The sequence below is a fragment of the Rhamphochromis sp. 'chilingali' genome, assembly GCF_963969265.1.
Source record: "Rhamphochromis sp. 'chilingali' genome assembly, chromosome: 21".
Taxonomy (NCBI): Eukaryota; Metazoa; Chordata; class Actinopteri; order Cichliformes; family Cichlidae; genus Rhamphochromis; species Rhamphochromis sp. 'chilingali'.
The window spans coordinates 30,618,863-30,638,848 of NC_137949.1; the positions used below are offsets into that span (position 1 = coordinate 30,618,863).

Sequence of the window (19,986 nt, forward strand, 5' to 3'; positions counted from 1 at the left end):
TTCTTATCTGATGAAATACAGCTATAGAAATATAGACATGCTGAATCACAGCACCGGGAATATAGTAGTGTATAAATCACCTGCTGTTTGCAGTGAGCAGTGACAAAAAAAGAGAATTATTAGGTCCTTCGTTTGAGTCCTTCCTCCTGCAACAGCAGACAGTTGCCCTCTCATTATCTACTGGCCAACATGTACTGTGGAGTCAGACTCATTACCTGCAGCAAAGCTCTAGGGACAGGCCAGATTGGCACAGTTGGCAGACGGGGTGATACATGCTGTCTTTAACGGTTTGTTTCAGCACAAGTCTGTGGATTCTTGCAAAACAATGTGTTGGAGATGTGCTACTTATTTTAACTAGTAGTGGATGTTGTTAAAAACGATATATTTTAAACCTAGCATTAAAAAGGATGTTATTGAAGTTAACTACCACTCATATTATTTGCAGGGCACATTCTTAGAAATAGACATACAACAGCTAACTCGAGCATTCACAGAATATACCTCTATGTTTAGAAACTGAAAACCAGCAATCACTAAAATGAATCTGAAAACCTTCTTATGGTGATGCTTTGGTGACTCCCGGTGGTCACACTGAGTAACACAGGAAAATGTTTACTATAGAATATGAATTATTTATTAGAACAATAAGAGAACAATACTGAGAAATAGGATGAACCTCGACATGAGTACAACGGCACAGTGTATACGTTGTATTTACAATACATTACATGTACATCACAAACACATATCTCAGCTCACAGTACAACACTCACACGATGGGCCACACTACATCAAAATAGCATGGCTGCACCAGCCATTTTTTAAGTATCAATATGAAGCCAACATAAGCATAAATAACTCCATGAAAGTACCACTATACTGTACAAAATGTTCCGATATCTCACTGTTCTTATGAAGTGTGTAGTGTTTCACACAATAAATATTGACAGAAGCATGTTGTGCATTGAAACGAGCAGTGAAAACAATATAAAGCAATCTGTACAACTTTCATTCTGCTGCTCTAAGCTCAGTGGGTTCCTGTCATTGCTAGTAACGACATGCACTTTTTGATGACCTTTTCCGCTGCTCACACATTTTACTGCAGCCTTTGATTTCCATTTTATGTTTAACATAAATAGCTAAGCTCATTAACTGATCAAGAATTGATCAAACACATTCTGCAAATGCCTTTTCCCCCTCTAAAAATACTGCATTCCTTCATTCAATGATGCCTTGTGTTTGCACACTAGCTAAATAAATTAAGTAATGCTCAAGCTACTGATTGTCACCTTTCTAAGCTGCTGAAAACATTAAAGGGGCTTGTCCTGTTTACTTCAGATTTGCAATTTAAAAAAGCCTTTTTTAAAACCATCTTCCCACTAAAAAGTAATTTGGATAAATGTGCATTTAAAAAAAAACAACAAGTTGTTAAATTGCACCGTATTTAGCTTTAAAAAAATCCACCACCTTTAAAGAAATTCCTTAACCTTATTATTGGTGACACACAGATTTTACTTCCTTGATAAAAACAACTTGTGCAGCGTATTCTCCTTTATATCATGTTATCTTCATCTCATTATACTGATAAATACTTGCACTGTTCATGATCAAATCAGGATTCATACCTGCTGCCACACGGAGGCAGCACCAGTCCCCTTGCTGAAGCATCAGTGTATGTATAAGTCTAAGAGGAGGAGTCCTCCTCCACTGGGTGGAGAGCGTGCCTCTTCAGCAATGTCTTTAGTATCTCCACCTCCCGCTCTGTCTCTTTTAGTTTCTTACGTAGTGTCTCATTAGCTTTACGGAGCTTCTGGTTCTCCTGTTAAAGAAACCTTATATTAAAATAACAAGTGGGCGATATGGTGCATAAAAGTAGAGTATAATTCATAGTGTGATACTCACCAGTTCCAGAGTTTCATAGGTAGGTTTGCTCTCCTCCTCTGGCTCTTTAGGCTTTTGCACAACAGAAGCTCTGTTTTCCCATTTGGCACAGTATCGCTGTTTTCTTTGGGGTATTGGGCTGGGACATGAGGTGAGGGTGGGTGTTGCTGGGACTAAGAGAGAAGCTGAGGTGGGCGATACTTCAGGTCCATCTGTCTGGGTATGGCTATGGACTCTCCTAGGCCTCGAACTGGAAGTGACTGGGGAGTCCGGGCTCCAGTCTCTCCTGTCATCCGGAGGGTAGGGGAAAGGACATTCTTCTGAACCTGGGCAGAGGGACACGCTTAGTAATTATTTCTGTTAATTTCAAAATGCACATTAACAGACGGAAATAGCTATTGTTCTCATAGCCCTGTAAAACCTGAACCATGAGCTACATCCAACATTTTTGTGCAATTTATTGCTCACAGTAGCACTGCTTGTGTCTGATTGTATACAACACATTTTTCAAAAAAAACAAAAATAAAAATCACGTTGATGATGTAGAGATCTCAAAAGCTCATGTATGAAATATGATACAACTAAAATGAAAGGGCTAAAATTGTCTAATGATTCCTTTTTGCTGATCACGGTTGTCTTACAAAGCTTACCAATGCGTTTGACTTGGTTCATCAGCATCTTCTCACTGACAATCTCCATGCTATTGTTCTTTCCCAACAGGCATTGATGTGGTTTAAGTCCTATTTGTGCAACAGAAAGCAGCGTGCAGTTTTTAAGTGGGTGCAAATCGGATCTGATTACTCAGCAGCAAGGGGTGCTGCTAGTTTCTATCCTAGCACCACTTCTTTTTGTATTCTATTCAACTAATTACTCTACGCAACTTTACGCAGATGACACTATTGTCTATACATCAAAGACCTCTGTTTTACAACCTCAACAGTTCTGCACTTTGACTTTAAAACTCTTCAAACCTGGTTCTCAGCTAACAAATTATTGCTTTGTAGATCAAAAAAACTTACTCTATGCTCTTTAGCGTAAAGACAAACCTTTAACTAAAATCTTTTGCCATAGCCTGAATATTTTCCCCTTCAGAAAGCAGAAAAATATTTACATTGCACTGACTCTAAACTTACTTTTAGACCACGTATTGACTTTAATATTGGTATTCATTGTTCCAGACACCGTCTTGTTCACAATATTAAACAGAGATTTGTCTCACTTGCCACGTTACTAGGCACACCTGTTCACTTATCACAAATATGTTTTAAATGCAAAACACGTGCTCTTCTGCATACAAATACAAGCAGATGGGCATAAAAGGAGCGGTCTTCTGCTGCCCAAAGGTCCCATAAAGCCCCTACTGCAATGTGGCTCAACGGGAGCTTTGCATGATGTATATGAAACCGACACATCTGCAGCAGCTGTGTGACACTATCATGCAAATAATGGACCTAAACCTCTGAGCAATGTTTCTAGCACCTAGTTGAATCTATGCAATAAAAAGGCCAAACCACTAGTGGGAACTGCTAGTGTACCTTATAAAGTGGCCAGAGAGTGTATATTACCAATTATGTGGTGGCTGTAGCTCAGGAGGTAGAGCAGGTCATCTACTAATTGGAAGGTTGGAGGTTTGATCTCTGGCTGCTCCAGTCTGCATACCAAAGTATCCCTGAATACGATCCTGAACCCCAAGTTGCTCTAAGATGCGTTCTTTAGAATGTGAATGCATGTGAATGGATGTAAATGCTAGATATAAAGCACTAGAAAAGGCGTAGAATGAATGGGTGTGAATAGTTGAATGAGGCATGTTTTACAAAGTGCTTTGAGTGTGCGAGTAGAAGATCGCCCATTTACCATTTGAACTACAGTAAAATGGATCTTCATCCTCGTAATATTATAAATAATTGTAGTAGATTTGGACATATTTTGAAATGTAACTTTGATTACCCTCATAGTTTAAAACATTCTTTGGTTTCTTTTATTTCATGTTATTAACTAAAAAGCTCCTCTTTAAAGTAACTTTTATGCCTAAAGAGCAATCAGTGATCCTTAAAGAAAATGGCTCAGATCAGTTATCACACCATATGACAAAACAGTACGTCAGAAAGACTAATTTTGAAAGAGCCTGAGTCTCTTAGTTAGTCAGCCTATAATAAGCAAAAACGAAAGTTTTTCTGCTCCGAATATAGAAGCATTTTTAAAGCCGGTGGGCAGCTTGAGTTTTACTGTAAGTGAAACTGTTCCTAGCGATAGATGGAGGGAAATCACCCTCACAGCAGACCTGACCTTGCGTTCAAGAATTGTTTTTTCTTACAGCTATTGCAAACTCTTTTTGGCACAGATGAGAAAAAAACAACTTTATTTTCTGTGCAGTGTCGGAGGCAGTGATTACAGGAAACAAAAACTGTCTCACCAATGAACAAGTGGCTTAAAAACTTTCTGCCAGAAGATGGCACATGATACAGAAAATTAGTGATTACTCCATGCCGGGTATTTGTTATTGTCTACATATTTGAGGTGAGATTGTGCGGTAACATGTGCAAGAAAAGCATGGCGTGATTAACAGTACTGAATGCGGGTGTACCCCATCAACACAACCCACCCTCTGAAGTGCCTGTGGTGACCGGCGTGGAGCTCGGGGTCGGACTGTCAGTGGCGTTGGTCACTTTGGTGTTCTTCTTGCACTCAAACGCCACCTGGTCCTTGCACAGCTTGTGGCAGTTCATCCCGCAGTCTGTGCAGGCCCAAAAGAATGCACGACATGTCACAACAGGAACCGAAGTTGATCTAGCTTCAATAAACTGACTTCTCACTTCTCTTTGAACACTATCTGTTCTGCAAATGCAACTCTCAGACTCTTGTTTTTGCATGCTTACTGTCAAGCAAACAAATAGTTCTCAGATCTTTAGAAGGACGGGGGAGGGGGAAGAAAATTGTGGTTCTCAGTGCAGTCTCTTTCTGTCATGTGCTGCAAGGTTCAACTAGCAACATGCAACGCAACGAAAAACCACACTCCATTTCACCTGCTCCCCACAAGACAGAGTGTACCTCTCCAAGTATTTGAGTTAACTGACATTTGGCCAGAGATACCAAAGTTACACGAGTGAGATCACCATATTCACCTTTGCATCTGTAGCCTTGCTTGATGACACCCCATAACTGTGAGAGAAAAGAGAGAGAACAACATTTATGTGACTAAACATAAAAGAGCAAAACCCAAATGACATTTTTTTTAGAAAACAGCACCAAGGAGGTTTGTGTTTCCTTACAAATCCTGAACAGTTGTCACAAAAGGTGGGTTTCATGTAAGTGGTCTCCTGGAAGTTGTGGACAAAGCCAAGGCCCAGCTTGGAGCAGATGACACTGGCCCGCATAAAATAAGCTGTGATCTCCTCTCTGCTGACTTGGCCTTCCCTGAAAAAACCACAACACATATATTGTAAGCTGATGTTTAAAAGAGGAAACAGAGCTGTGATACAGGATGATTGCAAAAGAGCCTGATATACTAAAAATCTATTAATAGTAATAATTTACATGTTATTTTTGTAGGTTTTTTAAAAATTTTTCATTAATGTCTCTCCATATTTATAGATGGCTACACCCACTCATCTGCCCAGTGGTTGTAAAAAAAACATATACCACTTAGTGACAACGTTTTTTACAGCACCGGTTGCCTATCAGTTGTGCTGGTTTTCATGTACACATTTAGCGGCAGCTTTATGGTTAATTCCGCAGCTATTTTATGTTTCCGGTTGCTAAACTCGCCACTACACATCTACAAATGCCACTTTTGCTTCCTCTCCCCTGAAGTCATAAATAGCCTCTGAGCAAATACATGACCTGTCAAGAGACTCACTTCTCTTTGTCCATGACACAGAAGGAAAACGGAAAGCTAGCAGCGATTTTCTCAAAGTCCTCCTGATTAATGAAGCCGTTCTCGTCGTGGTCGTAGTTCTTGAACACGGACTGCGAATGACAACAAATAAAAAGCATTGTTGCTCAGTTGTTAGCGAACAATAGCGGGGAAGGCAGGCTGTCAGGATGGCATCATGCAAGAGAATAGTTGAAATAAGGAGGCTTGAAAACTGTGGAGGCTTGAAAAAGGGAAGCGCTTACATCGACCATTCTTTGCACGTGTTTGCTGATGGTTCGAGGATCGGGTTTAGGAGCCACTCCTGATGCCCAGTCCACAAACACGGGAGGTCTAGAAGGTGTGGCTGGCTGATTAAAAAAAAAGAAAACTAAGTCTCAGGAGATATGCAAAATAACATCTGACCAAAGGAGTTTCAGTTATCATACACTCCATAAAATAAGGCCCAAATGACGACAACTTTAAGCAATTTAATTCCATTTAAATCTGTTACGTAGGTACGATTATGAGGGCAAAGACTCTTTTTCTGAGTGCATGGGTGAAACAACCAAGACATTACAGGCTAATTACTGCGCTTAAGTTAGTCAGTTTAACAAAAGCATAAAAATTCACTTTCAACAATGTTGCACGGATGTCAGGCTAGGCACTTTCTTATTTTCAGTCTTCAGACTAAGTAATTGCTTCATTTTTAGCACACACAAGAGACAGTGAAATCTATATTCTCATCTCTGAGAGAAAGCAAATAAGCCTTTGCTTCCGTTAAGCATCATTACACTTTTGCTTAACCAATCTCAGGTCCCAAAGAGGTGAAAGGCTTGCTGTTTCTGTCTCTTTGCATTAGGCCAAGATAAACAGCTGCTCTCTCTAAAGAAAGAGAGTGAATAATCCTGCTTTCCAAGACAATCTATTAGTTTGTTGATATGCTGAATTTTTCCAGCTGGTAAACAAATGTTTACTTAAATCGTGTCTGTTGCTATCACTCACAGGTGCTTTGCAGTTCTTGGGTTCCCGTGCATACGACAGTTCATAAATCTCATCCTCAGAGTAGTAAAGATCCAAGGATAGCTGCAAGACATTAAAAAGCCACTTATTGCTGCATGGAAGGTAAACAGAATGAGAAAAAGGTCTCTAGATTTCTCCTTGAAACATGTTTTGGTGAAGGTGAATTCAGGTTGCGGGGTAATTATTATCTCTTCACGGGCATGCTGTCATTCAAGTAGGATTAGCACACTGCACTCAGATAATACAACAATACAGCAATCTGAACTCACTCTCATTCACATTCAGCTTGTCACCCACACACTCATAGATCATAGACTCTAATCACACCCACACGAGAAAAAGACAATCCACATGCTGCACTCATTTGCATCTTTGTATGTGTTCAGCGCTACTTGCTGAATCACATGAAGCTGCATAACAATTTCAAATGAACCCAAAGTCGCCGCGAGCAGTTCGCTACCGTCAACAGGTGAACCAGGTCCTTGTTGGCATCCAGCCTGGGTGGGATCTGCTGGAGTTGGATCAGCTCGTTGATGTGGTTGTACAGGGCCTGGAGCTTCTGGACGTTCACCTTGTTGTCCTCGACATAATCCGACATGGCCTCATTGACTGAGATCAGGTCTTTGAGGTGGACACCCAGGATGGGGATTTTAAAACCTGTACACTTGTTGTAAGCTTGTCTGTAGTTGTCATAGTTTCTGCAAGAGGACAGCAGGTCTGTCATCTCGTTCAGTACCTGGGGAATGAAATCATTTTTATCATTGTGCTACAGTTATTTTTCTCCAGTATTTTGATCCTTGACTCTAAATGAACTGGACATCGCGTTGCCAGTTACCCTTTACCTTAGTGACTTCACTCGGTACGTGCGACGTGGTGTCTTTCAGTCTGGAGATTGAGCTGTGACATAGGCCTCCCACCACCGCCATTAGTGTGTTGTAGTTGTGCATAAGGTGCAGACTCTGGCGGACACGCACAAGAAACACACGTCAGTCCATTCACGCACACACACACACACTTATAAACGCGCAATTAAACTTGTTTCAGGTAGCCTTGGTTATATAATCCACAACAGTGGCATTACATAAGCCACTTAGATCGTTGGCTTTTTCTTACTGCACTCTGATGGTTCGCTCTTTTTTTGGAAATGCTTTTCCCTCTCTTATTTTTTATAAATTCTCCAGTTCTTGCTGTCACTGGAGCATTATGGTGTGAAATTCGTTTCCACACCCGTGGGTTTTGAGGTTGACAGCAGTGAGCAGCAGCAGACTGGTGCATTAGTGTTGCAAGAGGTCCTCCAGAGTACAAGCCTGCCTAACGGCTCCCCAAAGCCAGTGTATCACTTCTCAGCAGGCTGCACACAGCTTCACGTTGGAGTGGTTTTAACAAGCCAGCTCTGATCAGAGACTACACTCACGAGTCATTTCCTGCTTTTCTTCTCCTACAAAGTCCTCATTGTTTAAGAGTGTTCCACTTGGTGACTTCATTAGCTTGCATTCAGATAATATTTTTCTATCGGTAAGATATTTGGATACCCTAAAAGCCTGCAGCACAGCTCCTGAGAATCACTACAAGCTCTCTGAATATGCATTACACAATTACTAACATGTGAGGGGCTTTCAGAGTGAGACAAAAGTCATATTAACACTAGTTAGATAAGGTGCTGGAACAACCGCACATAGATTTAAGCGAAGAGGAAATGTAAGCACAGAAAGTATATGTGTAGTGGAAGTGGGGGTTGATTTAACCACTACCTGTGCAACGTGGATAAACTTAGTGAAAACCTCAGCTCTCAGCTGAGCAGTTGGCCGGCTTAGCACCATCAGCTGAACCCACTGGGAGACACCGTTACACAGCGCAATGGAACGCTCCATCACGGGGATGTCCTTCATGCAGCAGCTGCGGATGTAATGCTGATAGTCTACAAACTGGCAAAGAGAGCAGAGACAGGAGCATAAACCGCTGCACGGAAACTGCAAAGCATTTCCTGTCAGGAGGAAACACTTAATGGTTCTTAGTAAATGTAATTTAAAAAAAAAAAACAGAGAACAAAAACAAAACAGCAAAGTGTTAATGATAAGCTACAAACAGGTGCGCTTGTTCTTTTAAGTTGGTGTGTGTTTATACTCACTGATATTCTGCAGAAGGATTTAAATTCAAGGTAGGTGAGATGCTCGGCCAACTCAATGGGCTCCAGGTGGTCAAAAAGGAGCGACACCTTCCTCTTTTTACTGCTGTTAGCTTTAATCTTCTGGCTGGCTTTCCACGACCAGTCTCGTTCGGTTCTGGAGTACACAACGAAACAAAACGTGACTGCATCAGAAGAAAGGTTATGTAGCAGCAAAACTTCATAGACTGAAAAGCTGCAAATGGATTTCTTTGTTTGTTGATTCATGGAAGTCTCCCACAGAGCGTTTCATTACATTTATTTGCGGTCACTTCCTGGAGAGAAAAATGGTGCAGCTACAAAACGTGCAGTTTGGAGTTTTAATCTTTTAATTCTACAGTTCAATGATTTTAGCTTAACAAATGTAAGTATCTACCACTTTTATTAATGTTGCTGCTTTAGTATTGGGCTGTTGATCAGACACAATAAAGCATGTGATATGCGTGAAACTGATATTTCTCACATTATATATAAAACAACTCTTTGCATCACTAATTATTAATTGGCAGATTATTCTCTAAATATAATTATAGTTAGCTGCAGCATCAATCTGAGTATTTAACTTAAAACTGTGCAGTCCAGTTTCATCACAGCAACCTAAATGATAAAAAACAACAACAATAAAAAATGAAAGATTTAGCATGCTTACTACGGGTCTGTGTTTTTCATAGTGAGAGTCTCTATTCTTGATCGTGACTGATTTCAGTACTTTTATGACTGCAACAAGCAACCGAGAGTTCTGTAGACCTAATGTCTCAGTTGGCCAGCTGGCCGGAGATTAACACTTACATCCATTTGGTCTCTAGGAGAGAGCAAAGTCGCTCCTGTCCGTGCTCTCGGATCAGATCCCGAAACTCATCCAGGCTGTCTGACAAGCTGTGGTGCAACCGGAACATCATCCAGAATTCCTGGATCCAGTGCCTGTAAGAGTAAAGAATGATAACAGTGTGAATGAGATGTAAAAACAAGCCAAATTGAACTCTGAGTCGGTGTATTTGTGGGACTGACCTGATGAGGTAGCATATCCTCTGGCACTCTGCTGGCTGCTCGCTGTCTACTGCCGTTTTAAACGTGAGGACTTCAGTTAAGGAGCAAGTGACATGAGCATAAACCTGATGAATATGAAAGTTAAAGCTTGGATTCACTGCTGCTTGTCTTGCCAGCAAGTTATTCTAGACAATTTTTTTCTGGAGTAAATAATGAACATATGGTTGATGTGACTGTGCAACTTCTTTCCAGCAAACAAAGTCATTAATAAAAAAAAACTAAACTGAAAAGGCAAACACAGGTGACATTTGTTAATGTGGGAGGAGGCGACTGCATGAAGCAAAACTCCCGATGAGCATCACGGAATGAATCATTCTGGCTTACAGAGGTAAGAGAACAACATAATGCACAAAGAAACCGCAGAATCGGTGCCTCGTATATTGTAGAAAAACTGTTTTGCGACGGATCTTTAAACGTGCGGCAGTTTAAACAGTGCTGTCAGCTCGAAAGGCTATTATTTATTACGGAGGTCACTCTGCCTTCCTTTTAGCACATGTTGCTCAGAAAAACACCGCCCTGTGAATTTATATCCAACCGACTGTATAGCTCTGCGCTGGCAGGAACGAGATTGCGGTGAAGCACATAAAAAGGCTAATTGCGTCATAGGAGCAGAAGAAGTGCCCACGCAATTCCAAGGCCAGACTGTGATGAAGACTGTTAATGGCCCCCTGTGCCTCTTCCCTGATCCTAACCCACACACTGTATTTATTTGATGCATCCTTTTGGGTCTCGGGCACAGAACGAGAGGGTTAAAAATAGCAGAGAGGGCCATTCGGCCGTGCGTGCATTGACGTGGGTCTGCGCGAGCGGGGGGCTCTTTAGGCAGTGGAGGGTCTGTGTTTATATATAGCTGGAGAGAACTTGTATGTGAAAGAGGCAGAGGTAATTAACACCTGAAACCACAAGGCTTTCTCACCGTGGGGCTGATAAGCTCCTCTGAGGGGCTTTGTGATGCCACTGCTGTTTCCTGAATGAAAGCTGAGATTATAGATCCTCCCCACAAGTCACAAGGCATTAAAAAAACATGGGTTTTTTTTGGTGTGAAGCAGAGAAAATAAAAAAGCACTGAACCAAACATTCTGAAAGAGACCAAAATGCTGAAAGGTAATAGACTCCCCGCTATTGAATACACCAGCTCAGAATAGAGGAAAGTTGCACACTGAAAGCAACTGATGTACAAAATCTAAAATGTCTGACAGGAGGAGCAAACACGAACTGCCACTTTCCTATCACATTTTACACACTGACAGCTACAGGCTGCATTGTGAGCCAAGTATGAACTTGACAGCGTGTTGCTGTTGACAACCAAATGAAAGCAGCACACGGCAGAACAAGTGGTCTGATCTTGGTCTACATTTTCTGCCCAGAATTGGCCGCTGATTTGTTTGAATCACGTCCCTGCCTTGTGACAGCAGCCCCCCCAAAGCTTTTATGATGCACTCCACAAAGGATATAAAAAGACGAGTTTGTCCAGCAGATCACCGGAGGAGATGAGGTGACGGTGCATGGTCAGGGTGATGTTCAGCAAGTGGCCGTTCCCGTTTACACATCCGTTTGCGTCTGCAAAAGAAAACGAACGCACACGTGCTCGAGTTAGGCGTCGCCGCTGTAAAGAGGAGGAGGTTTACAAAAACACACGCCACCCTCTCAGATAAAACCTGCTCTGATGGTGAGAATTCTTCTGCCTGCCTTTCATCAAATACAATCAACCAGAGCACATCACATTAAAATGTACTATTAGAGCTGCTTTTGTTGCTGTTGTTGTTTGATTATCAGAGATCAGATGGGGGTTTGTGGCATGGTTTTTGTTGCTTTTTTGGGGGGCTGGTGGGTTTTGAATATCAAATGACTCAAAGATGGTATATATGCACTCCGTTTGGCCTCTCAGGGCCACCGTACACACACATACATACATACATATATACATATACATACATATACGTGTGTGTGTATATGTGTGTATTTTTTAAATACAGAAGCCGCTACTAGTACTAAGATAAACCCCCTTTTGGTTTCGCATCATGTTTAACTCAAATGTGGTTTTCAGATCCATCACACAGTTTTCTCACAGAAAGTTAATCGCATAGCTGATGATGTTTTGAAGGCAAACAGAATAACATGTTGCCATGATGTTTCTTGCTTACAGCAAATAAATCTGGATCAAAATGTATATTTATGTGGGGAAATGCAGGCCAAGCTGAGGAGGGAGTTTGAAATTTTGATATTGTGAACTAACAGAATAAACACACAAATTTTGCAAGCTATATAGATTTTGCATTCATATAATGTGAAGACCAAATATTGTATTTCAGTGTTTTCACAACTTTACTCAAGTGAAACTTTGTGTTTATAGACTCACGTAACAGTCTTTGTGCTCTTGCGTCTTCTGCTTTTTCTCTTGCAGCATCTGCTAAAACTGCAAATTGTTATTTCAGCTACTTTTCTGTGTGGTATCTTTGAGTTTCAGCAGCGATGCACACATACATAAGCCCCTCATTTCCTATAATATTTGTTCACTTCGCAAACTGGAGCCAATCAAAATGTGGGACATTATGTCAGCATGCTGAACAAGAGATAAAGGTGCTGTAAAGTCCAGAATAATATGAGACGCTTGGCCACCCTATCCCCAGCCAATAGTCTTGCATGCTAGATATGTTGGTGGGATGAGGGTCTATGCATCAATAATGTTAAAGAAATACCCTCCTCCTTCTTCATTTATTTTGTACTACATAAATCCAGCATAGACATTTTCATCACTTTACAAGAGACAGTTAGCTTAAACTTATGCCCACATTCTCGTGCCATTACCTTTCCGTTGAACGCTTACCTTTTCCTCTGATTGTGTTTACTTCTGCTGCTCGCCTGTCTCACTACCTTTTTTTTGGCTTCCTTTTTCCTTGCATGTATCTGACTTCCTCTCTTTGTATGCAGACCACCTTTCCTTATAATGCTCGTCTGACTCCACGCTATGACTGACATCTCGAAACCGCGAAAAGAAAGACAAATTTCTTATCAATGACCTCTTAAAATCGGACAAGATGAGCACAAAAAGTGATTTTCCCACACACTCAAACAAACCACTCATCTTCAGCACAAATTCAAAAATGACTGTATCGTTCCGTAAATTTGCGGTTGACGTAAAAAGGAAGTGAATTTAATAGCAGCTCTAGACTATTTGTGTCTTTCTTCCCCTGTGGTCCCTGAAAATGGGCTGAAAACCTTAAGAACAACATTTGCGAAGTCTCAAGCTGCGTGCTGTTTCCCTTTAAGCTTTGCCAGTGTCTTTACACCATCAAGGATATCAGGCGTCTGAGGACCCACTTTTAAACAATATCACCTTGGAAATACCTTGGACGCCATGGCAACATGTTTTCTAATCTTTGTTATCTGTAAGCAACTTGCCACTGCTGCCGCAGCTGACTAATCCATCCCTCATATCCTGCATCTGGTGTGTTTGTGTTTGTAACACGCAGGCTCTGCCATCTAAACCCAGCGAATGTCAGTGACCTTACCCTCCAAGTCATTAAGAGAGTAAAAGAGACAAGAAAAACACAGGGCTGCTTATAAAATGACACATGTGATACAGGTTGCAAAAATTTGGTGCAGTTAAAGTTAAGACATATGCATGCAGAACAATTCCCACTCCTTCTTGGCATTTCTGGTAAACACAAATATAATAAGATTGCTTTAATCAAATTATCAGTTAATACTCTCTTAACTTACTAACACTCAGAGTCAGACCTACTGTAAAATAAAGCACAGCAGGAGGCTGTGAGTCTCCATAAGGCAAACAATTACGCCATACTTTTTTCACAACTTTCCAACCACTAACCCTCCCTGTGCAGGGTTAATTGTGGGAGGAAATCCCCTCCGGACTGGCTGTTAGTGACTGGAACATTAGGAAAGCTGCTGCCCGGCGAATGATGATAAACACTGCAGTGGGCATGCGGCCGGTGGCCTACTTTTAAGGTTATCTTCGACATTCATCGGCCGATCCAAACATGCACGTCATGTTTCCTTGTTTTGACAGAGGCTATCAGATTGGACGGTCCTTTTGTTTTAGAAGAACCTGAGTCAGATTGCCATCTCTATGTACTCTGGGCAAAATCTTCCACAATATTTCGGACTCTGTGAAACTGTGTCGACAACACTGTTTCCATTCGTGCTTTACAACAGTAATTCCCAAGCAGGAAAAAAGCAAACAAATAAACAAAAAAAAAAACTACTTAGATGGAGAAAGTAAAGTAAAAAAAAAAAAAAACTGCATATAAACAAATAGAAAAGGATGAATTAAAAGTGGATTTAAGTGGTTAAATAAACTAAAGGCTAAAGCTCTCTGAATATAAACAGCTTAAAAATGAAAGAGTAACTTAAACCGTTATCTAACAGCAAAAGATGTGAAATAGATGTTGTGATCTGTATGCAATATGTAGTTATGTAAAGTCATGAGCAAGCAAAATTAACACATTTTAACAGAAAGCCAGTTGTAATGAATTTTTAAAAAAAGCTAAATGTCATGGCTAAATAACCATTAATGTTACATAGCTACAAATTGGGATTTGATGTTAGTTAATGAAGTGTCCAAGCAGGAGATACATTGCAACAAAAACATTAAAATTAAATAAATACTGAAACATCTGCACCCGCATTTATGTGGGAGTAGATGGGTAAATAAATACAAAAATAAAAATATTCTTATGCGATAAACAAAGTGTTGTTTTCTTCACAGCTGTGAAGATTGAGACTTTCCATCAGGCCAAAAAACCCCACCACTGTTTCTTGACTTATATAGCGCGTCTTATTCTATTGGCTTATAAATATTTTGCCAAATTTGCAAAAAAGAGGCAAATTAAATGCAAGCAGTACTGTAATAAACAAAAAAGAAAGCAAGAACAAAAACAGAAAAAAAAATATGGGTGTGTTCTGAGCGGTCCAAGGAGAAAGATGATGTCAACAGCTATTGATCCACACCTCGCAGTGCTCTGCATTTCAAAGGTTGGTCAGCATCTGAGGACTACCGTTCAGGGATCTGACCTTTCAGCTCAGCCAGGCTTGAAGCTGCCATCCGGTAATCCTTCAAATAGCTCTTACGTGCACTCTCACATTTGAAAAGGTGGCAGGACTCGAGGACCTTAGGGGTCCCCTGTGATGTGAGTCAAGAGGACCAGAGCTGTGATGCATTTTATCAGGAGAGGCTGTGCAAGGAAAACCCCAGTCATAACACATTATCCTGACAGAGAGACACTGTCACACACTGAGGGTGTAACTTTCAAGCGTACGGGGTCTATAGGGCTAAAACCCCTCCCATTGATTCTGTATCCTGCCAACGGGAAGCCGACTGTGATTAATACCTGCATCTCTGCAGATGAATGTAGTTATGAGATGTCATTTTATGTGCAGTCCATTGTAACACTTCTCCACTGCTCTTGCTGCATTTGCGTAACCAGGCAACGGCAGTTTGAAAGCTTGTCTCTTCAGAGATGCAATCACCATAACTCAAAGAGCACTCCAGACAACTCGATGAAGCCAATGATATCTGCTTGATTGATCCAACTATAGCCTACACAATCACTGCTGTGCTGTTCTTTCATTTAAGTACGCCCTCTATATATCATGCAGCCAGTGAAATATTAATGCACAATTAATAGAGTGCAGCAAAAAGCATTTCTAAAAAATTAGCAAGCCTCAAACACCGTGTCCCTCAACATTAAGGCACAAAATCAGACCGACAAGAGACTTTATCTTCAAACCATGAAATCTTACACTAAACAAAAATAAAGTCAGCCTTGGTAAGAAATCACTTTTTTACTTTCCAACACGAGGCACTCCCTTCTTTCTTTAGAGGCCTGCCTAAACTTGTTGCTGGTGAGAGAAAGTGGTGAGAAAAACAGACTCCTTAAGCTACAACATTCTGTGATCTCGCTTAACCTGAAGGTTTAATGTCTTCTGATATCCGAAGGACTGCATAACCTGTTACACAACCATAGAGCACAAACACCCTCTGGAGTCTTTTGTTCACTGCAGGACTTCACCTTGTAAAACAAACCAGCCAAGAAGGTCAGCGCTAACTTACCAAAAGACTGCAGGCAGGCTTGGATGAGCTCCTCCCAGGTTGCGCCCTTGGTGAGGTGTCCCAGAGGCATTACTGATTTACTCGGCGGGGTATGGGCCGGGCTAGGTTTGTGGAACCTGTGAGGCCGACCTGGAGGAGAAACTCTAGACCTGGAGGTGCATCCTTGAGTCACTCTCCTTGAGAAACACCAACACAAGAAGAACAGTGAAGGGCGGAGGAGGTACAGGAGGGTTAACTGCAGTGAAAGTGTGCCTTTCTCCTTTTGCTATTAACATGTATGACTGTACATGCACACTCCTTAAACCATGATTTTACGAGAGCACGGGTTATTAGCCCACACGCATGAAAGGATTTGTCCCACAGTCACACAACTCGAAGGTGTTATTTACACTTAAGAAACCCCCGTGGTGTGTTTTGCTATTCATTGTTCTCATTTCCTTCCTTTAACTTGGGGAAATACCGGCTGATTGCGGACATCCACATAAAACTCTCGAGTGACCAGAGCAAAGAGCTTACAAATGGAACAGTTTTACGCATGTAAGCGCTTCAAGCGTAGCAGGTCTGGCCGCAGAGAAGCGGGTGAACTTGAACACGCTTGTGCGCAATAACAAGTGGAAAGCATCAGTTTTTGACACCATTTTGGCCAAAATTCCACATTTACTATTAACAAATAGCTGATAGTAGGATTAACCTTCCTATACCTTCGATCAGGTGCCCACGTTTTCACCAGAGAAAACCAACCAGAAACTCCTCAGTAAAAGCACAAAAAGATGAGCCGACTTACGCTTCGTCTCTGCCCTTTTCCTCTGATGTTATACTTTCGTTTTGGTTTTCTTTTGACTGACATCCCATTGCGAGGTACTGGGCGACGAGCGGTTGAACTAGGCTGTCCATCTGTGTCCTCCTCGATGGGAGCATTACATCGCTCTGCTGGGCTCGGTGCGCCTCCGCGGTCTCACAAGCATTGTGCTGACTCGTCAATGAACGTTACACAATTAAGATTCACCCAGCCTGTCTGTGAGTGGGCGGCCGTGCTGCTGCTGTCGGGCTTGTCACTCACACGGAGTGGACTCCGCGCTTCACTAGTCATTATACTTGCGTCAAAAGTCGTGCTCTAGATTTATACTTGAAGATTTTAATCACGGAAGCGGCGCAGGGGGGGGGCTCGTTGAAGTCATTCCATCCAAGAAAATGAAAAGCACATGTTCCTATTATCTTTTGGCACTCTAACAATGATTTAGAACTTGATCACATATTATTTTTATTTTTTTAATTTTCACATTTTCCTGCTATTCCATAACAATTCACATTATATTCACATAACCAGAGGTTAAAATATCCCTTTAATATGAGTACATTCTGGATAATCACTGCGTAATGTGATTCTTCCTTTGGTTTACTAAAAGATGTTGTTTGTTCATTCTGCACAACAGGAAAGGGTGGATCTTCCTTTAACAGATAACAGAGGTTGCAGGTTCCATTACCACTACAGCTTAAATCAGGGATTGTGTTATTGTGCTGTAGGTGGTCCAAAGAAGATGTTTCCTGAAATCTTTCAGGAGCTTTAGGAAGTCTTATCACCTTCATCCAAACGTAGATATGGGGATTATGGCTGCTCACATTTTACTCCAGAGGCCACGATTATATGAGATCTGAACGTTTTAAATTGAAAATAGTCTCATTAATTTTAAACTGAAGCTCATTTCTGAGATATTTTTCCTCAAGTGAGAAATGGATGTACCTGAGTTGGTTTCTAAATTACACTCAGGCCAGCTGGCAAGTTAAAGGTAAGAAGAAAGCCTGGAGAAGTTTGATCCTCTAGTTCTACCCCCTGTCATAAACAGATAAACAAATGATCATCCAAATCATACTAAATCAGCTCTGGAGCTTTGCATTTGAATTTTCACAACACCATAAAAGAAGGATGCATACACATCTGTGAAGACTGTGATGTAAGAAAAGCTGAGGCATCTCTGTCATGAAACCTATCTCCACTCCCTGTACGTAGTTCCCTTTAGTCAGCATGGCTGTGAGGGGAAGGTGCACGCCTGAACCTGAAAAGGGGGAGTTTAAAAACATCTTAGTGGATGATTATTGTTTCCTTCTGTAATGCTTGTTCATGACAAGAGATTTTTTCGTGTTTATCAACGTCACTTGCAATGTGAATCATGCCCCTTGACTGAGTGAATTCGACTGGCATCAAAGCGCTATTAACTCCACATCAATGGATTTAAACACATGAGCCTCCCCCATTGGCCAGACGACAGGTATGAGTATAAAAGGTTTTGAAATCCAGTTATTATGTATTTGTCTGTATTCAGTTTAACTGTGCAGGTTTAATCTAATTATCTATAATCTTAAAAAAAATTGATTTGTACTTTTCTGTGTGTGTGTATGTGTGTGTTAGTTGGGCTATTTTAAATGTGAAAATTAACACACTGGTCCATTGTTCTCACTCACACACCCAGGATTACTCAGGTCAAAAGGTTTTCTGCTTCCTGCACACCGGAATATCCTCCCTTTGAATAGACGACTACATGCATGCCATCTACAGATGACCAGCAGCTTGGGTTCATGTGTTAGTTTGAGCTCATGCAGAGTGAAGTCATGAGAATATGTGTAAAGACCAGCTGGCTGCTTGTGATAAGATAGTGTATCTGCACCCTTTTTTGTGTCTCTGCTGTTATCGGACTGCTTGGTGATACCTTTACAACTTGCCCCCATGCATCTAAGTGCACTTCTGAAGCAAACTTCTCACTCATCTTATCCCAGTGCTACTTGTAGAAATGTGCTGCTTGAGATAAAACACACACACACACACACTAATTTTCTATTACTTGAAAATACTGCTGCTCTCTGAGTCTCCACCCAACCTTAAACAAACAGAAAAAGGATCCTGATGTGAAAGAAAATGGTAGCCTTTTAAACACATGCCAGGTACTTTTCTTTGATAAGCTGCACTGTTTCAGACATGTGATAAATTTAGGTATATCTGTTGATTGCCATGCACTCCAAGTGAATGTGCAAATTTTGAAACATGAAAATGACATTTGATGATTAAAGAAAATAAGACACCGACAGTCACACAGTACATCAAGTAGGCTATGTTGCTATTCTGGTAGTCAGTGGTCACTGGTGTAAATGATGTCACAGAGTGTCACATTCAAGGAAGAAAGAGTCAAATACCTTGGACCTGCAGCCGTTAACTCAATAGTTGAGCTGTGGACACCCCCTGGTGGATATATTGAATCATCTGCTGTCCAGCTGAGAGGATGATGTCCTTTTGCAGGTACTGGAAATTAGCCTCAGCATCTTTTGTACAAATACATCAATCACCATCCAGGAGAAGACAGTACTTTTTGTGCAAGCTCTTTTCTTCAAATCACAGTTTCCCTTCAGCAGGGAGATTAATTGAACTTGGGTCTGACCACCAACCTCTGTAGCAGCTGTTTTTGTCGAGGTTTTTATGCTCATTTGACGAAAATTGAGCTGAACTCGTGATTATGGAGGGTCACGAGTGAATTTAACAACTGAATTGTTAAATAGTGAATTAAATGGGTCATTAATTAATTAAAAATGGAAATAGAGTACTAAATAATTTATCAAGTGGTTTAAATGATGATAACATAATTGTAATCATTTATTTATATATTAAATTAATTAATAATTTCCCATTTTAATTAAATAAAAAAATTATAATAATAATTTTGGCACTCGTTGCCCTCAATACTCTGTCATCCTTGTTTTAAAATGTTGGAAATACGTAAGCACGACCCATAACTGACTTGTGGAGTTACCTTCATTTGTCATGGGAAACAAAAAGATTTTTTAATCCCAGAGAGCGTCCCTACAGTCAGAAATAAAATTTAAAAAAAAATCGGTTTGTTGCTTTACGCAAAGTTTCCGATAGCCGTAAATTTAATTTTAAAAACTGTGTTAGTTGTTTTT

General features: G+C 40.9%; 1 protein-coding gene across 1 annotated transcript; it reads right to left on the bottom strand.

Annotated features, from left to right (window-relative positions):
• Positions 1–626: 626 nt before the first annotated feature.
• LOC308389014 (RAS guanyl-releasing protein 1-like) lies at positions 627–17,212 on the bottom strand. The gene is made up of 17 exons (XM_080870115.1): positions 16,823–17,212; positions 16,039–16,214; positions 11,420–11,525; positions 9,927–9,989; positions 9,708–9,839; positions 8,883–9,036; positions 8,506–8,679; positions 7,597–7,713; positions 7,215–7,490; positions 6,737–6,817; positions 5,998–6,102; positions 5,738–5,847; positions 5,151–5,295; positions 5,004–5,040; positions 4,484–4,615; positions 1,903–2,207; positions 627–1,819 (listed from the first exon to the last, which is right to left on the bottom strand). The coding sequence occupies exons 1-17, from the start codon at positions 16,954–16,956 to the stop codon at positions 1,685–1,687; spliced, it is 2,382 nt and encodes a 793-aa protein (XP_080726241.1). The 5' UTR covers positions 16,957–17,212; the 3' UTR covers positions 627–1,684.
• Between the last annotated feature and the right edge of the window lie 2,774 nt (positions 17,213–19,986).

Bases quoted from the DNA above. Each gene is read 5' to 3' on its own strand.
- LOC308389014 (XM_080870115.1), bottom strand. From the start codon at position 16,956: ATGCTCCCATCGAGGAGGACACAGATGGACAGCCTAGTTCAACCGCTC. The intron at 16,215-16,822 runs GTAAGTCGGCTC...GTGTTTCTCAAG, and splicing joins GAAAAGGGCAGAGACGAAGC to GAGAGTGACTCAAGGATGCA. The intron at 11,526-16,038 runs GTAAGTTAGCGC...TTTCTTTTGCAG, and splicing joins AGCCTGCCTGCAGTCTTTTG to ACGCAAACGGATGTGTAAAC.